Source organism: Mytilus galloprovincialis, chromosome 10, assembly GCF_965363235.1.
Source record: "Mytilus galloprovincialis chromosome 10, xbMytGall1.hap1.1, whole genome shotgun sequence".
Lineage (NCBI taxonomy): Eukaryota > Metazoa > Mollusca > Bivalvia > Mytilida > Mytilidae > Mytilus > Mytilus galloprovincialis.
In genome coordinates this window covers 668,257-691,746 of record NC_134847.1, presented here as the reverse complement: position 1 = coordinate 691,746, position 23,490 = coordinate 668,257, and the positions used below count along the sequence as shown (strand labels likewise).

The window sequence follows — 23,490 nt, the reverse complement described above, 5'->3', positions numbered from 1 at the left end:
TGAAAAGTGTGGCTTACATTTGCATAGCAGTGTTCATTTGAAATCACATTTACATTTATCATTTATGTAGATTAACCAAAAAAAATCTGCAGATAGTCTGGTACGTTCAGGAAAATCATCACATTTCTTATTTTTCAAACACTCTTAAAAAGATATTGTGGAGACAGTGGCATTAAAAATTTACTATTATGTCCCTTTTCAATTATACTAACTGGAAACTTAGTCAATAGATCAGTTATGTTGATTGTAAAAATTATTTTACACATTTTTTGGGGTAACAGGAACGAACAAAGGCAGTAACAGTGAGGACAAAGTGGTAACAGTAGAGACAAAACATAATTTGGGTCACGAAAATCAATAACAAAAAACTGGATTTTGAATTTCATAGGGATACGAACGGGGGATATAAGTATCTAAACATTATACACGAACCATTTATACTGTACGTGTATCAACCCTGTCCGGGTCAAACAAACAAAACAAAAAAACAAAAAAAACAAAAAACAAAAAATTGGTATTGGTGTTTTTTGTTTTTTTTTCCGCTAAGTATGAAATAAGATTTGGTTGCCGCAAGTCCTAAAAATCAGTACATAAGATGACATGCCTTTCTGTGAACTACCGCTTTTAAGACCAAGTTCAGCATGTTGGTTCTTATTTATTTATCATATTCTCTTCCTGAATATGCCTTTAAGTGTCCACTGGAGGCTAACCAATCACCAGAACAACCACCCATCGTTCCGTCTTAGAGAAGGTTGAAGATATAGGCGTAAAAAGCAAAACTAATTTCATATGTTTAAAAACATGAGGACAATTTAAAGAACACAACAATACAACTGTACGAAAATTCAAATTATTTTTTTTCTTATTGTCAATGATTCTGATATACATGTATCTAGTTTCTGACACATTTTAACTCTGAAGGCTTGTCATTCTTGGATTTTTGGATCATCTCCATAAGTTCACGAAGAGGTTCTGATTTTATTTGGATTCGGAATGATAGCCAATATTCTGGAAGTTGTAGCAGCGTCTAAATGATTTTGGCAAAGAAAAGCACGGAAGCGTCCAAAAAAAAGGGGGGGGGGGTATGTCATTATAAAAAATTTAAAAATTAATAATACACACATATTTGCAGCTGGTGTGCGTATTTATTTTTGGAATGGCAAATATATCAATGACCTGCAACTTTAAGAAGGCAATAAATCAATGGGTAGAAATTCTAATATATCAATTAATGGGTCGACCCATACGTACATGATGTGCACCTACTGTAGACTAAAATTGGTGTTCTAATATTTGTACAATGTATCTCCTAATATCATCTCATTTAAGTATGATAGTGGTAGCTGTGAAATATATATGTGACGGAGAAGGGATTTTCACATTGTTATTTTATGAATAGGGCAGGGGAGTTCAAACCACAACCGGAGGTATAATATACCCACATTTATATGTTGTGCACCCCCCTTTTTTTGGAATAAAAGACATTCTTTTGTGTCATGAGCGTTGCTGTCGTCTCGCAAGGTCTGCATCTCTATTTGCCTGTAACGAGAAAGTATCATGTCTCTAAGAAACCAGTACAAAAGTTGGCAAAATATGATAATGATAATTTTACAACCCAAGCAGAACAAAATAACACATCAAGGAACAAAATGAACCAAATTAGGTTCAGGTACTAAAGAAAACATTTAAGTACAAATCGCAAAGGGTAAAGCATTCAAAGAGGATTGAAAAAAAACCAATGCGTATTCTAGATGACACGCTTGAATAATAGCTGTACAGTAATATCGGCAACTGAATTCTAAATAATAGTTGCACAATTAATAATTTTGTCCATCCTGTTACCAGTCAAGGTAGCACTTGACTTGTTCTAGAAATACCTCAATACAAATGTACATTTTATGAATTAATATACCGTACGGTAATAAATATGTGTAACAATTTATTTGCGATAATGTAAGAGGCATTTTAAGTTTTCTTACAAAGTATGTCTATCCTGTTACCATTTTTGTCCCTCCTGTTACCACTGTCTTTGTAACAGGAAGGACAGTAACAGGATGGAAAAATTAGTACATAACTTCAATTGGTTTTATAATAGTCGCTCCCTAATAATTGATGTAGTGTTTTTATACTTACGGCCCATGCCTAAGTTACGGTAACAAGCGTTTCATTAGTCTTAGGCAATTAAAAATTATCTATCAACTGGTAACATTAAAGACATTATAAAAAGGTACGCATACATCAATACCTACCGATCTTTTGATTCTGATGACCAAAATCTTTCCACATAAAAAATTTCACCATGTCGTTACGTCCTGTATCCACGCCTACGACGTCACCATAAAAAACCGCCGTTATTTGAGGGAGAAACTAGTTTTTTTCCGTAAACAAATAAATAGTAACAGGAAGGACAAATATTGATGAACAGACATTCCTGTGACTGTGGAATAAAAGTTGTCATGATTTGAAACATGGAAAGTTATTTATTTTTAAATATGATGTTACTAAATGAAGAAAAATCATTCTGTTTACCTTTAAATGCAGTTTTATGTACAGATAAATTGAATGCAAATGTTATTTATCAAAAATGAACGCATGGAAATTGGCGAATTTTCATACTTCAACGAATATAAAAAAAATATGAAACTTTTTGCACACTAATATTTGCATGTACTATCTTGCACAATATATAAACTCTTATGTTAAATTGAAAAAATATGTCAAACTTACAAATAAAACAGACGATAGACAATAACCGAAAAATGTACATTTTTTTTAAATGACTGATATATCAAAATACTAAAAGTAGAAAAGGATTGATGTGGAATTTTCCTTTTAATATTTTTTTATACATGTTCTTTCTTGAAAATTGTTGTCTCTTTGGCACATTCCCCATTTCCATTCTCAATTTTATCTTTCTTGAAAATCGAAAACGATCTTTTAAGATAAACATAGGAAGCCATGCAAATGATGTCTTTGCTAACTTTCATTTTTACCTGTACATTTTCAGATTTATTTAAAGATGTACTAAGGTGAAATTAAAAAAAAATCAAGAATTTAGAATTGATACTTTTAGTCGGATGATCATTAGTTAACAAACAAAAATATTGAAAGGTCATGGAGCTCCCTTTTGAAATATATGATTTTTAAAATATGGCGGGAAAGTCTGACTCAGACTTTTTCCTTATTTTAGCATTGGTATTATTTGGGTCTGAAATAAAAATTAAAAAAATAAAGAAGCTGCTTCAATTTTGACAAATGACCTTTTATGAGCTATTAAGAGTTTCATATAAAAAGATAGATGGATGTTATGGAGCAAAATAATTTTATGTATGAGAAAAAACCTAGGATTACGAACATCTAACACAAATTCCAAAACTTCACCTAAGTACATTCTTAACTCATTTTATAGATATATGGCACACCAGGCAACTGGACTTCGGAGACAATTGGATTAATTTCACTTATTTTATAGATATATGGCACACCAGGCAACTGGACATCGGAGACAATTGGAACAGCAGGAAGTATGATTCAGGGGTTAAGTGTGTCAGATATGAATACACTTAATATGGATATAAACAGTGTTAGCTCTCTAGGTCAGCTGGAAGGATGGACAGATGAACAAGTAAATATAGATTTGACTTAAATGATAAAATAACAAAAGAATTTTCCTTCATTTTGTTTAATAAGGTCATGTCACAGCTGATTTAAAAATTGTTGAATTAACTTAGTAACGAAAAGGGTTGGGGAAGGGGGTTGGGGGAATTTACATATTTTATTCGAATGACATTTAAAAGAAAAAACTTTCAAATACAAAACCTGTCGACTCTTTCTTAACTGTAGTACTAGTATTTTGATATAGGAAGATGTGGTGTGAGTGCCAATGAGACAACTCCTCATCCAAATAACAATTTATTAAAGTTAACCATTATAGGTCAATGTACGGCCTTCAACACGGAGCCTTGGCTCACACCGAACAAAAAAGGGCCCCAAAATTACTAGTGTAAAACCATTCAAACTGGAAAACCAGCGGTCTAGTCTATATAAAAAAGGAGAAACGAGAAACACGTATAAATTACATAAACAAACGACAACTACTGTACATCAGATTCCTGACTAAGGACAGGTGCAAACATTTGCAGCGGGATTAAACGTATTTATTTGATTTATCTCTTGTTAGGACTAAGTGATTCCTGGTGATGTTTTATCCAGTGAAGTTCTATGGAAGCATAATTTCTAAAGTACTAAGTCGTTGCGCTGCTAGTGAAATATTAGTTCCCAGAGTAGAATCTGACTATTAGTCGTCTCTAATAATGTCTAGAATATGTTTACTGAATTCCCGCTTTATTATTATAGATAAAACATATTGTAAAGAAACTTTATAAGGTTAAAACAACCTCAGTTGAACTTAGATCGATTTGAAAATTATTTGTAGATCCTTTTATTAATATAACTCTGTTTTTGTATTCTTAACATCCTTGGCGTTCTTGATAAAGCACAAAAATGTCAGTATTCACATCAGAAACTAGCAAAACCTTTAAATATACTTATTAAGAAGGGATGTAGTTACGATACTGTTGTCAGGTCATTAAAGATTGCATATTTTGGCGTTAATATTGATTCACTTATAGGGTCTTTGAATCGGAACTAAACACATTTATTCTAAAAACAGTTGTTGGCATGACACGGGTTATGTTCTTCTCATATATGTTATGATGGTATGATACTAAACCCCTAACGTGAAGGATTGTGCCTGATATTCATATGATGAAATCATAATCTTTCAATCAGTTTAATTGAAGTCTGGAGCTGGCATGTCCGTTAACTGCTAGTAGTCTGTTGTTATTTATGTATTATTGTCTTTTTATTGATTTTCTTTGGTTACATCTACTGACATCAGACTTCTCTTCAACTGAATTTTAAATGTGCGTATTGTTATGCGTTTACTTTTCTACATTGGCTAGAGGTATAGGGGGATGGTTGAGATCTCATAAACATGTTTAACCCAGCCGCATTTTTGCGCCTGTCCCAAGTCAGGAGACTCTGGCCTTTGTTAGTCTTGTATTATTTTAATTTTAGTTTCTTGTGTACAATTTGGAAATTAGTATGGCGTTCATTATCACTGAACTGGTATATATTTGTTTAGGGGCCAGCTGAAGGACGCCTCCAGGTGCGGGAATTTCTCGCTACATTGAAGACCTGTTGGTGACCTTCTGCTGTTGTTTTTTCTATGGTCGGGTTGTTGTCTCTTTGACACATTCCCGATTTCCATTCTCAATTTTATTGATGATAGTTTTGAATTTCCTTCGGAGTTTGTTATTTTATTAGTTATCATATTTTTAACATTGATATCAAAAATAATTTTAGAAAAGGTCTGCCTATACTGTGTTTATGACAAACGTAAAGAACGGATTGCCAGCAAGTAATTTATCCAGTACAGAATTGACAGCATTAGGAAACTTTATTTGTGGAATGCTTTCAACTGAAATAGACACAATCTCACCAGTTGTATATATGTAAGACAGTTTTATTTATATTGAATCCATTGAGCTTATATGAATTAAATTTGAATGAGATAATTTTATATGAGAACTACAATTTCTTTTGTATTTTTCCATCAAAATTGATCAGAAGTCTTGATTGAAACAAAGATGTTTTGAAAATACTATGGTAATATAGTGTGTGTGTATATGCAAAAAATTATTATTTGCAATCTCTAACTAAAGATCATGGAAGGAACATAAATTGAAACTGTAAAATTAAAACTAATCCTACATCATTCGTTTTAACTTATACTGGATATTTAAACTTACTCAAAGAAAAATCGTTTTAAAGGACGATATATTATTAGTCGGGTCGTAAAGATGTTTGACTTAACATCTTTATAACATTCTTACAATCATTCTTTCTACAGTAAAACATTGAATAGACTGCTTGTTGAAATATTGTGGAGATGTATACAGTATAATCATCTCGCAGTGTCAATCAGATGTTGATTATAAAAATTGTAAAAAGCTACTAAATTTTTAATCACGTTTATTTCAATTTTGTGGTAATATCAAAACCTAGTTTTTTTCTACTCTTAACACTATTCCCCATGCTCATTTGAAAGATGGAAAACATCATTGAACAGAGCTTTATCTACAAAATAGATACAAACTTTTGTTTAAGTCATAATCAAACTTAATTTGTGAAGAGCGGAATGGATTTTCAAGGCCTACTATATGCTCAAGCAACGAATATATCTAAAGACATATATTTTGACAGGGACTCTGCAGAAGCTGTGGGTGGTTTGACACATTGCAGTGATACTCAACTGCAAGCTTTCGCTGGATTAGCAAAGAATGTAGACGCATTTGGGGATGACATTTCACAGTGGGACGAGTCGACAGTTTCAACAGCCGGCATTTTAATAGGTTTGTAATTTTCCTAGTTATGATAAAGAACTCAATACAGAGTTTTCGGTGATATTTAGAATCTATGATCATGCAGCATTTTTTTTTCTTATTCAATTTTGATTCTAATGATGTCATTTGGGCTTTCAAGAATGTATGTGTGTTCGACATGTATCATAAGTAGCATGCTATTTCATCAAGGTATAAATTGCCTTTTTTGATACATTTTGGGGGACTTCCAAGCTAACCAAACCTTTTTACAGAATTTTTTGAAAGGGTTTTGATTACGATGCTGTTTTCAAGTTATTTAATATGGCATCTTTTGGAAGTAATATTGATTCACTCATAGGGTCTTTGTGTTGGAAATAAACACATTTATTCTAAAACCAGTTGTTGTCATGATACGGGTTAGGTTCTTCTCATATATTTTTTGATGGTTTGATACGAATCTCCTAACGGGAGGTATAGTGCTTGTTTTTATATGTTATATGTTGTCAGCATTATAGAGATGAAACTCGCATCTGACGTACAAATCATAGAATCTTTTGATTAGTTTTTGTGTAATAAACAAAATGGAAAATACAGATTAGTACTTTAAATTAGCTATAGTGTTTCAGGTGCGTACACAAAGCATTACAAGTCAAACTTTTTTTTTTAATATTAAGGTTATATTTATGACGTTTAATTCCAACCACACTACTTATAATTTTACTAATTATATTAATCAGAAAAAGTTGACATTAAAACTTGTTCTTATTTACATTATACTATGTCTGAATAAGTTTCATTTCTCATGAACTACAAATTACATAGTTACAGAGAATATATATGTATAAACAAATACGTTAGATAGTAAAGCACATGTGAACAATAGACATACACATTAAATTACAAACAAACCCTCATATCTATAATTTGTATAAATCTACATAGTTTGTTCTATATTATAGGTGCACTTAGTGTGAGCGAAATATCTGCATTAAGTCCTGGACAGATTGACAGCATGGATCCGAATATGATCAGTTATTTCCCAGTTGAAGCCATGAAGGTAAGCCTTAAGTCCTGGACAGATTGACAGCATTGATCCGAATATGATCAGTCATTTCCCAGTTGAAGCCATGAAGGTAAGCATTAAGTCCTGGACAGATTGACAGGATTGATCCGAATATGATCAGTTATTTCCCAGTTGAAGCCATGAAGGTAAGCATTAAGTCCTGGACAGATTGACAGGATTGATCCGAATATGATCAGTTATTTCCTAGTTGAAGCCATTAAGGTAAGCCTTGAGTCCTGGACAGATTGACAGCATTGATCCGAATATGATCAGTTATTTCCCAGTTGAAGCCATGAAGGTAATACTATTATATGGATTGTTTCGAAGTAGAAGAATGTAGATATATAACTGATAGATATTTTTGTCATGAAAAGAAAAGGTAAAAAATTAAAGTGAATATTTTTTCGGCTTTGTACCGATATGATGCGCCCAGGCTTATGAATTATGATTTATAGTTTATTCTTATTTGGTGTTGTTTACACCTCTATGGGAGGGGGCGCTTGCATACATTATTATGGCAAATATTTCAATCCAAATTGATCTATTTCTGAGTCAATGTCCACAATTGGACGTAGTTTTTCACTGCATGTACAACAGACTAACATGAATTGACGTATGACAGCATAAAATGGTCTTCATTTACAAGTGGAGCTGTAGGTGTACACATCTGATGCCGTTCCGTAAATGGAAACATTAATCATAAAAATCATAAAAAAGCATTATCTTTTCTTTAGAATATAGGATAATGAGTTTAAATTTGCTATAGTCTATATGATAAATTTTGAGACAAAAGAAAAAAACATCATTTATTTATTTTAGTCTTTTACAAGTGAACAACTACAGAATTTCAGTCCTGCTCAAGCAGAGGCAACAACTTCAGAACAACGTTCCCAGCTTTCACATGATCAATTTATTAGTTTGCAAACAGCAGCAGGAACCAGTTTCTCTGATGGACCTAGTAAGTTTGGTTATATATTCTTTATTTAATACTTTGTTCTTAAATTATACATCTCTATAATGATTGCCTCATTCTTTAAAGAAAAATCTCAAGGATTATTCCAAAATCAAATGTATGGAGATTGGAAGGCATTTAACTATATAGAACGTTAATGCCTTTTTGATTAATTATAAGATACAATTGACAACTAGTGTTGTATATAAATTTATTAGCTCACCATACCAATTCAATTTATACATTAAAGAATCTTAAGGTTATAACTTATAGATTCAATCCGTGTTGATATTTCCATCATGTGTTGTTTAAGGATGTATTCTTCTCGCTTTTCAGTCTCGTTCAGTCTCGTTGAAATCTCGTTCTTAAATTATTTCAAAATCATGTGATACAAGTGAAAAATATCAATGAATTTTTAAGATATTATAATCAAACATAACTCTGTGAAAAAATTGTGTATTTACAACGAACGGTTTTTGAGTAATCCAGTTTTCAAATTTTACGACTAATCAAGTCAGTATTTTTAGCCAAAATTTTGAGAAAATGGGTGAGGGATACAAAAAATTATTTTACATTAATCATGTACATCCCATATCATTTTGGTCTTTTCAAATTTCTTATTTTTTCAATTATTTATAACAAAAAAGTATAAATAATATACATTATGTTCTTAAAACTGAGAAAAATCACGGTATACTACTGTTGCCTTTATTTACAAAAATAGAAAATTGACAGCATGGTAAATTTTAAACAAAAAAACGTCTAAATATGATAAAACTTTCTTATACATGTATTAAACACCTACCTATAGTTTTTTTAAGTAAAATTTATTCAGATTGGTCCACTTCATCTTTATAGAAAGTATGATAAAAAGTTTATTTGTGGAACTGTGATTTTTTTTCACGATAATAGCCCAAAAATAGGTAAAATCGATGAAAAATGAGAAAATCATAAAAATATGGCATTTTCAAAGGGCCGTAGCAAAACAAAAGTGCGCCACCATATGATTTTTTCTTCACCAATTATTTTGTTACAGTCTTGATAACCCAAAAAATCAGGTTAAGAAAAAAAGTTTAATTCTAGAAATTTTGGGCTCCTCAGAGGTGTACATCCTTAATACCAAATTTGTTTAGATCGAATTGTCAAATAAAAATGTACAGATCAGACATATAAACTACAATAAACCGGTTTTTGAAATAACTTAGATCAATGCAACACAGGGAATTTTTTTTAATTTTTTTTTATCGAAAACATATAAATACATAAATATTAACGGGAGTAAACAGGAGTTTAGAATTAAGAAAGTAGTTTCAGGGATAGACTTTGGCAATGGTAGCCCACAGCTTAAATGTTGTAGCCCACATTAATAGTCCTATACAAAAAAGCAGAAATTTAAGTAACACACACCAGGGGCAATTGGCCTGTATATAATGCTATTGGAGCTCTTGGAACATTTTCCAAATTCAAAAATAAATCGTAAATTTATTTATTGTTTGCAACTTTTAAATGCAAGATAACGAAACTTTCAACTATCATGAAAGTTCGCCTGATTAAATCTATATTCTGCTTTCTACATTTGTAGGTGGAGGTTGTAGTCTAAACTCAGTGGTATGGATGCTGACATTGACGCTTGCATTTGGTGTAACTCTGGAAACCATTTAAATTTTAATTTGAAGAGCTTAACCACAGTTAATTAACAGCGTTAAAGGAATGTGGTGTCGGATATTGTAATGACAATTAAGAAGTACAAAAGTGCTTTCTTTCTTATATAACTGGAAATAAAATAACACCACATAAATCAATGTTTTATAAGAATAAAGTACGAAACTGCAACTTGTATTTGTGATGGCATTTCTCATTAATATACACAAGAAAGGAAAATATGAAGAGGCATGAGAAGGGTCGAAAAAAAAAATCCACAAGCCGATGACAGACAGACAAGATCATATCTAAATATAAGAAGATTAAGTATGATTGCCAATAAGACAACTTTCTACAAAAGACCAAATGACACAGAAATAAACAACTATAGTAAGATCACTGTACCCCAATGAGTAAAACCCATACAGCATATTCATCTATAAAAGGCCTAGAATTGACAAATGTAAAACAATTTAAACGAGAAAAACTAATGGCCTGGTTTATGTACCAAAATAAATTAAAAGATTGTTTGGATTGCAGTTTGGGATTGTCGGGCTGAGAAACATGGGTACCTCCCTTGTTTAACCAATTATTGTTTTCTATTTTGTTGAATCCTTTCAGTAATTTCCAGGTTTTTCCAATAACGTCTGAAATTTTGCATCAATATTTGCTGTAGTCTAATTTTTGAGAAATTTAAATTAAGAAATAATTCTCTTTCATGCATAGCTCTGATTCGTTGCAGGCTTTGTCAATACATCCTACTCTTTTGGTTTATCAGCTCTAATTCCTTAGTAAGTTTTGAATTTTCAAGTCAAATATTAAATATCCTGCAATTTTTATTGTCCACATGCTGACATGCTACAGTAAAATTGGTACCGTTTATGTTATAACAACACACTGCTGTACCCCTATTCTTGACATTTTTGCCTATAATGTCTGGGTTTTTTTGTTCACACAAAGAGGGAGAGGTTAATCTAGCGATATTAACCAAGTTTAAACCACCATTTCCAACATAAGAAAATGACTTAACCAAGTCAAGAATATGACAGTTGTTATTCATTCTTTTGATGTGTTTGGCTTTTACCATTTTACTACGCACTTTCCGTTTTGAATTTTCCTCGGAGTTGGGTATTTTTGTTATTTTATTTTTTATTAAAGAAGACCGTACCAGTTTTGTGTAATCAATACTTTCTACAGTTTTTACCCTAAATCTCAGATATTTCAACAATAGATTGCAAGCGATTAAAATCATTCACATGCAGTTATTGAGTTGATTAAAGTAATATTGCCCGTCAAGTTAAAAAAAATACAAACTCAATTTAATTTCATTTACACTTCACAGATATAAATTGATTTATGAATCTTTCCTCATATTTTCAGATTTAAGAATTTTCATCATCATCTTTTAAAATTTGTTTATCTCTTTTCAACCCAGAAAACGTGCAAACATATTGAGACTTTGCACTTCTAATCAAGGAGTTGTTTAAAGATCGTTTCCCATTTAAGATTTACATATAGACAGTCCTCCATTTTATAAGAAATATTCTGTGCAATCTCGAAGTCTGATGTATTTTTGCTTACTAATATACTGAATTCGACAAAAAACTAATTAGTTTAAATTTCTTAAAGATTATTACACAGCGTGTCTAAGTGAACATTATGTAATATGCATGTTTATGATTATTATTTCTATTTCCGGACACAATTGAATTTCACAAATGAGTAATCCAATGATGAAAACCTGACCATAAATGTAAATTGTAAATACTAATTGGTTACATGATTCATGGTTTGATACATGTACCGTTGTTGGTGTACTAAATTTTAGAAACCTGCTTTTTTATCGTTCCGGTTCATTTTGGGCTATGGGTTTGATAAAGGTCTTTACATCCTCGTTTAGTTTATTAAAGATAAGCGATAAACATATAAAAAAGAAATTAAAAATAATGACGATAGTTCTGGTATACAACAGAATATAGAATAGAATATTTTTATTTACCAATTTAGGACCCCAGGAGGGCATATACGAGTAAGAAATATGATCATCAACAGTAACATGCACAATGCAATCAAGTATATGTGTTTCAATGGTAAACATTACTTACTACATAGACCAAGAATTTCTGAAATCGTGTGACTTATGGTTGAAAAATAAGATTTTAGATGACATTCTGAACTCAAATGCAATGCATGAATTGTGGTGTTATCATACGATTGAGATTAAATGCCTTTAACAAATTGAAATGGTTAACAAAAAGCTGGGATATACTTATTGTTGTGGTTGGAGTATATAAAGGTTTAAGAATTGCTATTACAAATTTTAAAATCTATATTTGAAGTTATTTGTAAGTTCATGCATCATCATTCTCATTCCAAAATAACTAGTTTGAAGATAAAAGAAATGCTATCTATTTAAACTTTGAATAAGTTTAGATTATAAATTGTCTTATTGATTTAAATAATTCTCGTTATACATGAAAATCTGCTTTTTCTATCTTTTGAAAAAATACCTGAATTTAGGATCACCATGTGTATCTGTTATTCCATATATACGTTGGGAAATAAATTTATCCACCCTCCTCCACAAACAACATACGATATTTTCATCTTTGAAGAATTTTAATCTTCGAAATTGGCAAAAAGTTTAACATCCAGCTCGTCATTGGGATTAGAACATCAACAGTATTAAATGTAAATGGTGGCCATGGACTTTCCGTAAAAATATAATCTATGGCTATGTGAAAAAAACTTTTGCACTCCCTTTCAAAAGAAAATGAAAGTTTTCTCAGACTATTTCATTATCCACATATTTCATAATATATATATAATTATATGTAGAAAATTAATTGTGTGTGTATTTTGTTTACAAATTGTCAATATAAGGGAATTTTATACGACTATCATACAAATGTGTGTTTAAGCTATCGGTAAAACCACATTTAATCAACCATTTTCTACATAAGGAAATGCCTGAATTAGGTCAGGAATATGACAGAAGTCTTCCATTCATTTGATGTGTTTGAGCTTTTGATTTTGTCAATTGTTAAGAGTCTTTCCGTTTAGATTTTCCTTTGAGTTCGATATATTTGTTATTTTACTTTTTATGTTATATTTTCAAAATTCTAATAATTTGAATCAGACCGAATACGTCATTTTTAATCATTGAATGTTGTCCAATTTGTTGTTATTTTTATTCTTTTAATTTTTCTATTTTTTAAAATAAGACTACGTTGAAATCATTAGGCCAAATGTCTAGAAGAATGATATAGAATGCTATGAAATAAGTTTCCATTCCTGAGACATAATGAAAAACACAAAATATTTATGAAAAAGTTTTTTATTTTATTTATATCATTCTTTTCTCTTTTTAATTTCTTCTTTCTCCAGATATATGTGTCTCTCGTTCCGATTTTTCTGTTTTTTTTATTCCATTTTTGCTACTGGTAGTTTTTCATTTTTGTAGTTTGTATTTTTGTAACTAGGTGATATTTTTATTTTCATATGTGATGTACTTAAAATAATCCTCCAGTTGTCTTTCTTTCGATGGATGTATACATTATTGTTTGATTCGGATTAGAATAGGATTTTTTGTTTTAAAACGATGTACCATCAGATGGGCATCACAAAAACGTCATAATTCAAAATAAAAGAACTGTCTATCGACACTTGGCTGATAATATCACAACAAGAATAATCTACTTGTTGAAAATTGTGTAACTGAGAAGAAAATCTGAAAATCTACTAAAATCAACCAGACTCGTAATAGTTATCAAAGATACCAGGATTATAATTTAGTACGCCAGACGCGCGTTTCGTCTACATAAGACTCATCAGTTACGCTCATATCAAAATATTTATAAAGCCAAACAATTACAACGATTCATTATTAATAGAAAATAGATTAATAGAATAAATAATGGTATAAATTAAGTGGAAACGAAATAACAAACATATATGATCCGATCTATTTCAAATCATGAATAAAGGCAACAGTAGTATACCGCTGTTCAAAACTCATAAATCCATGGACAAAAAACAAAATCGGGATAACAAACTAAAACCGAGGGAAACGCATTAAATATAAGAGGAGAACAACGACATAACACTAAAATGTAACACATATAGACAAAATCCCACGAGAATAACAAATATATATAACATCATGAGAACGACTTAGGTATTTGTTTTTTTTTAAATCATACAGGGTATATTAATTCAAGCAAATAAACTCATCCTAAAAGTTTTACCAAATACAGCTAAGGTTATCTTTTCCTGAGGTAGAAAAGCCTTAGTATTTCAAAAATTCGTAAAAAAAGTAACAGTTATTTCATAATTATGAACATATCAATGATAACTCAAGTCAAAACAGAAAGGGATGACTACTGGGCTGGCGATACCGTCGGGGAGTTAAAACTCCACCAACAGTGGCATCCGCCCAGTGGTAGTAAATAAACTCATCATATATACCAGGATTGAAATTTTATATTTACGCCAGACGCGCGTTTCGTCTTTAAAAGACTCATCAGTGAGAAAACGGTACAAACCTCATCAGGTTAACGTTAATGCATTTTGTTCTTACTAGACAAGAAGTAAATTAAAAACAGCAAATCAAAAGTAGCGTCGTTAAGTGTCCGGATGGGAATCTGACTAAGGAGTGAGTTGACCAGGTGTTCTCCGACTGTGGCCACATTTTTCGTCTATATATGAGATAAATTTAAACAAAGAGATATTTTCTCATATAAGACATGTACTAAGATAATTAAAGCAACAGTAGTGTACAGATGTTCAAACCTCGTCAATTGATGAGGAAGAAAATAATCAAGGCAGGAAAAACACACTGAAGGAATCAAACGAAGTCTAAATGGAAAGAGACCGAATGCGTCTGCTTCCACGTGGTTGTAATTTGGGTCTAAGAGTGATGCCGGAATTTACCGATTTTTTTGTAAGCCTGAAACGCCTACGTGAAAAAAAGGGAAATCACAAAAATACCGAACTCCGGGTAAAACTCAAGACGGAAAGTCCCTAATCCAATGGCAAAATCAAAAGCTCAAACAAAAGCTTATATTCAAACGCTTAAAGTAAGATTATTAATAGGGAAAACGGAAAACGAAGGCGGGCATGAAATTACAAGGTTATCATTACAATAATAAGCAGAAAACGGAAATCTAACAAAAGAATAAGCGGAATCCTAAATCAAAACCCCACCACCCCTAATGGAGACTCCCTCCTGTGTATGCATCAACCATCATGCCATGAAATCGATGCTAGGTTGTTATATTGACTATCCGGAGCACCTGAGATCACCCCTAGTTTTTGGAGTGGTTCGTGTTGCTTATTCTTTAGTTTTCTATGTTGTGTCATGTGTACCAGTGTTTGTCTGTTTGTCTTTTTCATTTTTAGCCATGGAGTTGTCAGTTTATTTTCGATTTATAAGTTTGACTGTCCCTTTGGTATTTTTCGTCTCTTTTTAAGGTAGTTTCGTATTTGTGAAAGAAAGTTATAAATATCAAACGTTCATTTGTATTTTATATTGAGAATCGTCAATGTTGAATCGAGTAAATAAACAATATTAATTGAAATAAAGTACTTTTTTAACGCCCAGATAAAGCGCCTACACAAATATTGCTTTATAAATACTTTTGAGGATGCTGCATTTATATATTTCATCATGAGGGGAACGTACACATATTAATATTGTGAAGTAGAATTAAATCTATCTTATTTAATACTTGATCAAGAGTAGCAATGCACAATAGCAGCTTGTTTTAGTTATTCATTTATATAAAATAAAATCGTACTGAGAAACCCTGTTTTAAGAGACCACTTAAAATGAGAGCAAAAAAGTGATATATATGACTCAGACGTACTTATAAATATAATTATTTTCTGTGACTGTATCTTACATTCATTTGTAGGATCCTTTACTATAGATAATTTAGCTGATCTGTAACAATAACATCTTCATGCCTTATATATCATGTACTGCTGTACGCCGCTAGATTAAAACTGACGTGGAAAGGTAACACACGGCCAGCGAAAGCTCTTTTTTTTGAGAGCCCAGGTGGTCGTGTGGTCTAGCGGGACGACTGCAGTGCAGGCGATTTGGTGTCACGATATCACAGTAGCATGGGTTCGAATCCCGGCGAGGGAAGAACCAAAAATTTGCGAAAGCAAATTTACAGATCTAACATTGTTGGGTTGATGTTTAGACGAGTTGTATATACATTATGTACACAGCCATGTATCACCATCATTGATGGCGATCCGATGGATACATCTGTTGTAGAGTTGTCACTGACTCAGACGTACTTATAAATATAATTATTTTCTGTGACTGTATCTTACATTCATTTGTAGGATCCTTTACTATAGATAATTTAGCTGATCTGTAACAATAACATCTTCATGCCTTATATATCATGTACTGCTGTACGCCGCTAGATTAAAACTGACGTGGAAAGGTAACACACGGCCAGCGAAAGCTCTTTTTTTTGAGAGCCCAGGTGGTCGTGTGGTCTAGCGGGACGACTGCAGTGCAGGCGATTTGGTGTCACGATATCACAGTAGCATGGGTTCGAATCCCGGCGAGGGAAGAACCAAAAATTTGCGAAAGCAAATTTACAGATCTAACATTGTTGGGTTGATGTTTAGACGAGTTATATATATATATATATATATATATATATAGAAAATATGGGTGTGGAATAGATTTAATTTATTCACATGTGCATATTTACAATTTTAGGTAGTTGCCAGTTTACTTTTAGTGACGTCAATTAATATATCAAATTCAAAACATTTCATACTAAAACCAAAACCGTTTTGACAGTTGTTTTCCATTCATTTGATTTTTGATGTGTTAGAGCTTTTGAATTTGTCATTTCACAAGGGACTTTCCGTTTTTGAATTTTCTTGGTGTTCAGTCCTTTTTTTATTTTTATTTTCTCAACTGATTTTTATTTCTTATGTTTTTTAATGACACCACTGTCTAAGTTAAGAGGAGGGTTTTCGCGCACACAAAACAAACCCGCCACACTTCCAAATTAGGAGATCGTTATTTTTTTCTAGTTTGAGTTGTGATAGATTTGTCATTTCGGTACATTTATAGCTTGCTTTGCAATATTGGTTGTCCTTTTTGTTGAAGGCTTCTTATTTAAGTGGTCTCTGGTGGAGAGTTGTCTCGTTGTCAAATAAATCACATCTTCTATGCCATCATGTGAAATTTGAACAACTTAGTTAGATGAGATTTATTTTGGGTAGTGAACATGTATTATTATATATACTTAAGAGCATACAGTTATTAAATAAAAAAATGCAACATTTATTGATCCCGAATTCAAACTTTCGTCCTCGTTTTTCTGTGCATCTGAGTAGATAATATTTTTCTTCAATAAAATATGTATAAATCAAATTAGAACTTAATTGGCTTTAATTAAGGAGACAATTGTCTTGTCCATAAGCTGACACTTATTTAACATTGAGGTTTTATCCATGTTTGATGTTATTTTTAGCATTGCGGTTATATGCCTATTTGTTGTTATTCCTATACTAAATTGGGCTTCTATTTCCGGTAACAGTGGGTTTTTAGCAATGAGTAAGTCGACTATAAAAAAAATCTACCATAAATATAGATCTGTCACATGACTCACCACCTATTTCCGTTGTAAAACGTACTTATTTTATAAACATGTATTATTTCAATCGTGTTCTATTTATTTTTAGCTTTGTTTTATAAAATTCATTACTGTTTTGTGAACTTTGTTCAAAACAATCGCTAATTTCATAATTTGAATTAAAACACAATCTCTCGGTAATACACCGTTAACACGTACAAGTTAATAAATGTATGCATTACGCATCCGTGAAATTTGAATATATAAGTAAAGAAATACATTTAATGAAAAATTCACTGATTGAAATTTAAATAAAATTTGATTGGAGAGTTGTCTCATTGGCACTCATACCACATCTTCTTATTTATATCAACTAAAATGGTTTGCCTTAAATTTGTTTTAAAGACATAAAATTGCTATTTATGTAAAAGTAAATCTCGTGTTTAAATTGAAATGGTTGAAAAGAAATTCGAGATATGTTTTTTATTACTTTTTTGTGTTATACGAGTACATGTTGTATCTGAACCTGTGAAGTTAGAGAATTTTAATTGCGCAGAAAATTCACACTAACGAAAAAAATCTTTTGTTGTTTAATGCATTCTGATTCGCTTAATAATAATAATCTGATGGTAAAGAAATGCTATATATCTGGACTTTTGATAAGCTTTTTATTAAATAATTTCTTCTTTATTTTTATTATCCTTGTTATAAAATGGAAACCTTTGATCTTTTTCCATCTTTTGAAGAAGTACTTTTAGTATCACTATGTTTCTCTTTAATTACATATATACCATGGGAAAGAAATCCTCGTTCTTATACAGCAGATGATATTTTCATCTTTTAAATTAACAAATGTTTGATAAAAAAACACTTCGTTGGAATTTAGACAACAACCAATATATATGTTAAAGCTGAACTCTAACTTTTTTCCAAATATGAGAGGAAAAAAGTTGTGTCTTTCAATGCAATAAATTTGTTTCTTCTTATATATTTGTACTTGAATTAAAATGTAGATAAATATATGCAGAAAAAACCCCATTTCATTATTTATTTTCATAATCGTATGTGAATAAACTCATCATAGATATCAGCATAAAATTTTGTATTGACGCCTGACGCGCGTTTCTTCTACAAAAACATCATCAGTGACGCTCGAATCCAAAAAAGCCCAAAAGGCCAAATAAAGTACGAAGTTGAAGAGCATTTAGGACCAAATTTCCTAAAAAAAATTTCAAATACAGCTAAGGTAATCTATTCCTGAGGTAGAAAAGCCTAAGTATCTAAAATATTCAAAAGTTTTGTAAACAGTTAATTTTTAAATATGACCATATAAAAGATAATTCATGTCAGCGCAGAATACGTGCTGACTACTAGGCTGGTGATATTCTCGGGGAATTAAAACTCCACCAGCAGTGGCATTGGTCCAGTGGTTGTAAATAAACTCATCAGTGAACAATCTCTCTGGAAAAAAATCGCTCACTGAACAAATAAGAATGTGTTCAATTACATTCTATAAAGTTGTTAATTTTAATATACCAAGTCGAGTTTCTAGCTAATTGAAATTAGATCGTTCATCAGAAGTATAATGATATATCTGTTTAAAATTTGCTAAAGACATTTCTTGGATGATTTAATGTTTAGCATTTTTTTTATTAGCAGCATTGCTTTCTCTTTATTTTCCTATTAACGTTTTATAAAATACTAAAAAATTGTGAAAGGACATAGGGAATGTGTCAAGGATCAACAACCCGACCAAAGACTTAAAAACAAACAGCATATTTGATAGGGACTAAAGTGACCGCTCTAAAACTCTCTATAGATCTGATAGAGACATATTAGCGCTCTAGAATTCTCTGTAAATTTGATAGGGACTATAGTGACCGCTCTAAAATTCTCTAAAGATTTGATAAGCACTGGTGACAAAAATCATATTTGATCAACTATTATACTGACAAAAGAGAAATTAAAATGATATAGTAACCGTACAAATCTTTTTATTTTTGTATGGCTAGAATTCATTATATTCATAAATGTATAACTATGCTACAGTAACATTTATCAAAATTGTTCAATGCTACATTAAGACATATCAGAATGTACACATTTGACATGAGATATAGATCAACAAATATGATCGGTGGATATGCGTATAGAAATTGTCATAAACGATATTTTCAAACAAATAATATATTTTGGGTATATGAGAAAAAAGTAAAATCACAAACATACTGAACTAAGAGGAAAATCAATTCGGAAAGTCCATAATCACATGGCAAAATCAAACAAAAACGAATGGACAAGAACTGTCATATTCCTGACTTGGTACAGGCATTTTCAAATGTAGAAAATGGTGGATTAAACCTGGTTCTATAGCGCTAACCCTCTCACTTTAATGACAGTCGACAATTGTTTCTTCAAACGATAATGGTCCGTATGTATACTTGGAGACAAATTATCACAATAAATGTTCGGGAAAATATTTCTATGGCACAACTATCTATCTTTGATAATGGAAAATAAATCAAAATTAATAACGTTTAGTAAATACTTTTCGCTTTTTGCGTTGATGTGCTCTTCTCTTTTGACTTTTTATTCATAAAAAAAATACTAGCTGACCATTAGCTGTAACTTATAGACCTTTTCCACGAATTGATATGCATGATTGAAGATCTGATACTTAGAGAAATGGGTAATAAAATCCTGTCAAATCTACACAGAATTCTAGTGCCGTCGTAAGTTCCTTTCAATTCAACAGAGAATTCTAGAGCGGTCACAGGTCTCTATCAAATCTTAAGAGAATTCTAGAGCGGTAACAAGTCCCTTTAAAATCTACAGAGAATTCTAGAGCGGTAACAAGTCTCTATCAAATCTACAGAGAATGCTAGAGCGGTAACAAGTCCCTATCATATATATAGAGAATTTTAGAGCGGACACAAGTCTCTATCAAATCTATAGAGAATTTTAGAGCGGTCACCCGTCTCTTTCAAATCTAAAAGTGTCATCTTCAATAAATGAAGAAAGCGAAGAAAAAGGGTGACAACTATTATTGTGAATGGGGAAATATTACACTGTGACATTTGTTGGTCTACATTGTCTGTTGTAACACGTTTTAACAATAATGTTAAATCTAATACAGTGTGTTAATTGATACATGAGAGACTGTGAATTATTGTTTACTTTTTCAACACAACACTTACTCGACCAAAAATTAACTTTCTTATGATTAAGGGTTCGTACTTCAAGAAACAGACACTTCAATTAAAATAATGATGGTGTAATTCAATACTATAGAGCAAATTCAGCTTATATTTCTGTGTGACACAATTACATATATTTATTTTATTGTAAAACGTAGCTTATTATTAAAATTATAAAACGTGTTGTTTTCAGATTTTAACTTCACTGGGTCGATACCTCTGCTGGTGGACTATCAGTCCCCGTGGTATCTTCAGCTCAGTATTCAGTACTTCGGTACTGACATGATTTAACAAATCATTCTAAAATTGTCCGTTTATAAATTTTGAAATTATTAGGAAACTAAGTTTTCAACTCCCTCAGGTAAAGTTGACTTTAGATGAATTTGGCTATTTATTTTAGGTATTTTTGTCATATAGCTCTTCAACGGTTTCGCCACTTATACATCCTCGGATTTCAAATGGTTTGCTTTGAGCGTTCCTGATTTAGGTAAATCCAGCGCTTTGGACGCAAGAAATTATTAAACGCGTTGTTTTCAATTTTTTATTGTCTGTTTAATCTATATGAATAGCATAGCATTTATCCACTACACTAGTAAGAAAACAATATGGTATATTCTAGTTTGTGCGATCTTAATCAACGTATATCTAACAATAATTGAACCGATAAATGTGTCTCAAGTGACATATAAATTGAAATTTTCTTCTTTTATCCTTATATGATCTACTTTATTATTTATGGTTGTATTTAACTTCGTTTATTGGCAAATTCTGTCAATTTTGTCTGAATATATTATCTTTATAAAATAAAAGAAAAATGACACATATGGTAAAAAGAATTGAATATTGGGAAAATTAACATAAAGGGAAAGGAGAACGTTAAGCGCTCAATAATATGTTAAACCCCGCCACATTCTGTATGTCCCTGTCAATAGTCAGGAGCCTGTAGTTCAGTAGTTGTCGTATTTGTTTTTTTGTAAAACTATTTTTTTTTATTAATTAAACCCTTAGTTTTCTCAATCGAATTGATTATATTTTTTATGTCGATGCCTTTCATATCTGACTTTACGATTGTTGTGTTTTTCTTTAATTGAAGGTCGTATGGTTGCTTATAATTACTGAAAAATACTTTATTTGAACTTGGGTTGATAGTTGTCTCATTGACAATCATACCACATTTCCTTATTTCTAGATGAGGTCATGCCTTTCTCAGACTGTTCGTGACGTTTTGTGTTTCTGATATGTCGTAGTTCTCTTATATTTGATACGTTTCCCCCAGTTTAAGTTTGTAACCCGGATTTGTTTTTACTCTATCGAATTATGAATTTCGAACAGCGGTATACTACTGTGGCCTTCATTTATGTCTTTTTCTGACATTCGTACCAATATATTGAGCTAACAATTTGCGACTGATTTTTACGGTTTGTTCTTCAGTTGTTTCACCACTGTTCCATGGTATGGGGCTGGTTGAGTGCCACATATATGTTTAAACCAGTCACATTCTTTATGTGATCGTGGCAAGTCATGAGCCTGTATTTCAATGGTTGTTGTTGGTTATCGTCTTTCATAAATGTTTTCGTAAATTGTATTCCTATAATTTATGCGGTTAGTTTTCTCGTTTTGACGACGTTCACTTTTATAGCTGACTATGTGGTAATGGTTTTTCTCGAATGTGCATATCAACGTCATTGATAGATGGATAGTTGCATCATTGGCAATTATATCACATCTTCTTATTTTTCTATGAGAAGATAAAAATAAGTCAGAATTTGAACGACTTGAATGGTAATGTGTCTCATGAGATCACCCCCAGTTTTTATCTAGGATCGTGATGCTCAATCTAACTAAACTATAGATCCATTGTTTAATTAGATTGCGTGTTGTTCAGTCTGTATTTTTTATGCTGTGTTTCGTAGACTGTTTGTACTATTTCGTCGTGTTTTTGTTTTACCATGGCGTTAACAGTTTGATATCGACTTATAAGATTTGATATTCCTACGGTATACTCGGCCTCTCTTTTTCTGTAAATATAGAGGTAAAATAAATCATAAGTTCCAAATATGTCATACGATGGATGCTGAGTTTACAGCGGGGTTTGGGGGAGTTGGTTATATCTAATGTTTATGTTATGTGAGGATGAGTATTTCTATTTCGCCAATTTACTTTAAGCTGTGATGTTGGTTGTCTATTAGTTTTGCCGTGGCCGATTACTTCATGAATAGCTTTGTTTAAGTTTTTACAATGCTATACTTTTTTGAACTACAATATCCTTGGCCAAAGATCAAGCAGCTTTACATATATACGTATGCTCCACAAAGTGATTGACTTCGGAGGTTTTCTCAAGTTTTGATACCTAACATATCTTTTAATGAATATTCCGTATCGTTCGTGTTTCATATGTTTCAAATATAGGCAGATGGCCTAAAATTATGCGTTTCATTTTACCACTGTTTTACAGTTATACACTATTAATAATATAAAACAGTTTGCAGACAATGTTTCACTTTTGACAAGCATTTTCTAATTTTGTGTCTGCAAAAAATAATTAAATAATTTATGGGTTAAGACTTATTTTATTGTGTTGTATGAAAATTGAAAATTGAATTATAATGACATGTTGTACCTGTCTAATGTAAAATCA

At 31.5% G+C, this 23,490-nt stretch overlaps 2 protein-coding genes across 5 annotated transcripts in view; one reads left to right on the top strand and one right to left on the bottom strand.

Moving 5' to 3' along the window:
• Window positions 1-10,234, top strand: part of LOC143049622 (uncharacterized) — a 49,216-nt gene extending 38,982 nt beyond the window's left edge. For 3 of the 4 annotated variants that reach the window (XM_076223217.1, XM_076223216.1, XM_076223218.1), the window contains exons 21-26: window positions 3,473-3,625; window positions 5,368-5,516; window positions 6,268-6,416; window positions 7,346-7,443; window positions 8,269-8,407; window positions 9,984-10,234. In XM_076223217.1, coding sequence (XP_076079332.1) covers window positions 3,473-3,625; window positions 5,368-5,516; window positions 6,268-6,416; window positions 7,346-7,443; window positions 8,269-8,407; window positions 9,984-10,063 — 768 coding nt within the window. In that variant the 3' untranslated portion in view covers window positions 10,064-10,234. Of the gene's footprint in view, window positions 1-3,409; window positions 3,626-5,367; window positions 5,517-6,267; window positions 6,417-7,345; window positions 7,444-8,268; window positions 8,408-9,983 lie in introns of those variants that run through there. The other variant, XM_076223219.1, reaches the window with a different exon arrangement.
• LOC143049629 (catalase-like) overlaps window positions 1-23,490 on the bottom strand; it is a 157,015-nt gene that overhangs the window by 120,970 nt on the left and 12,555 nt on the right. The window lies entirely within an intron of this gene.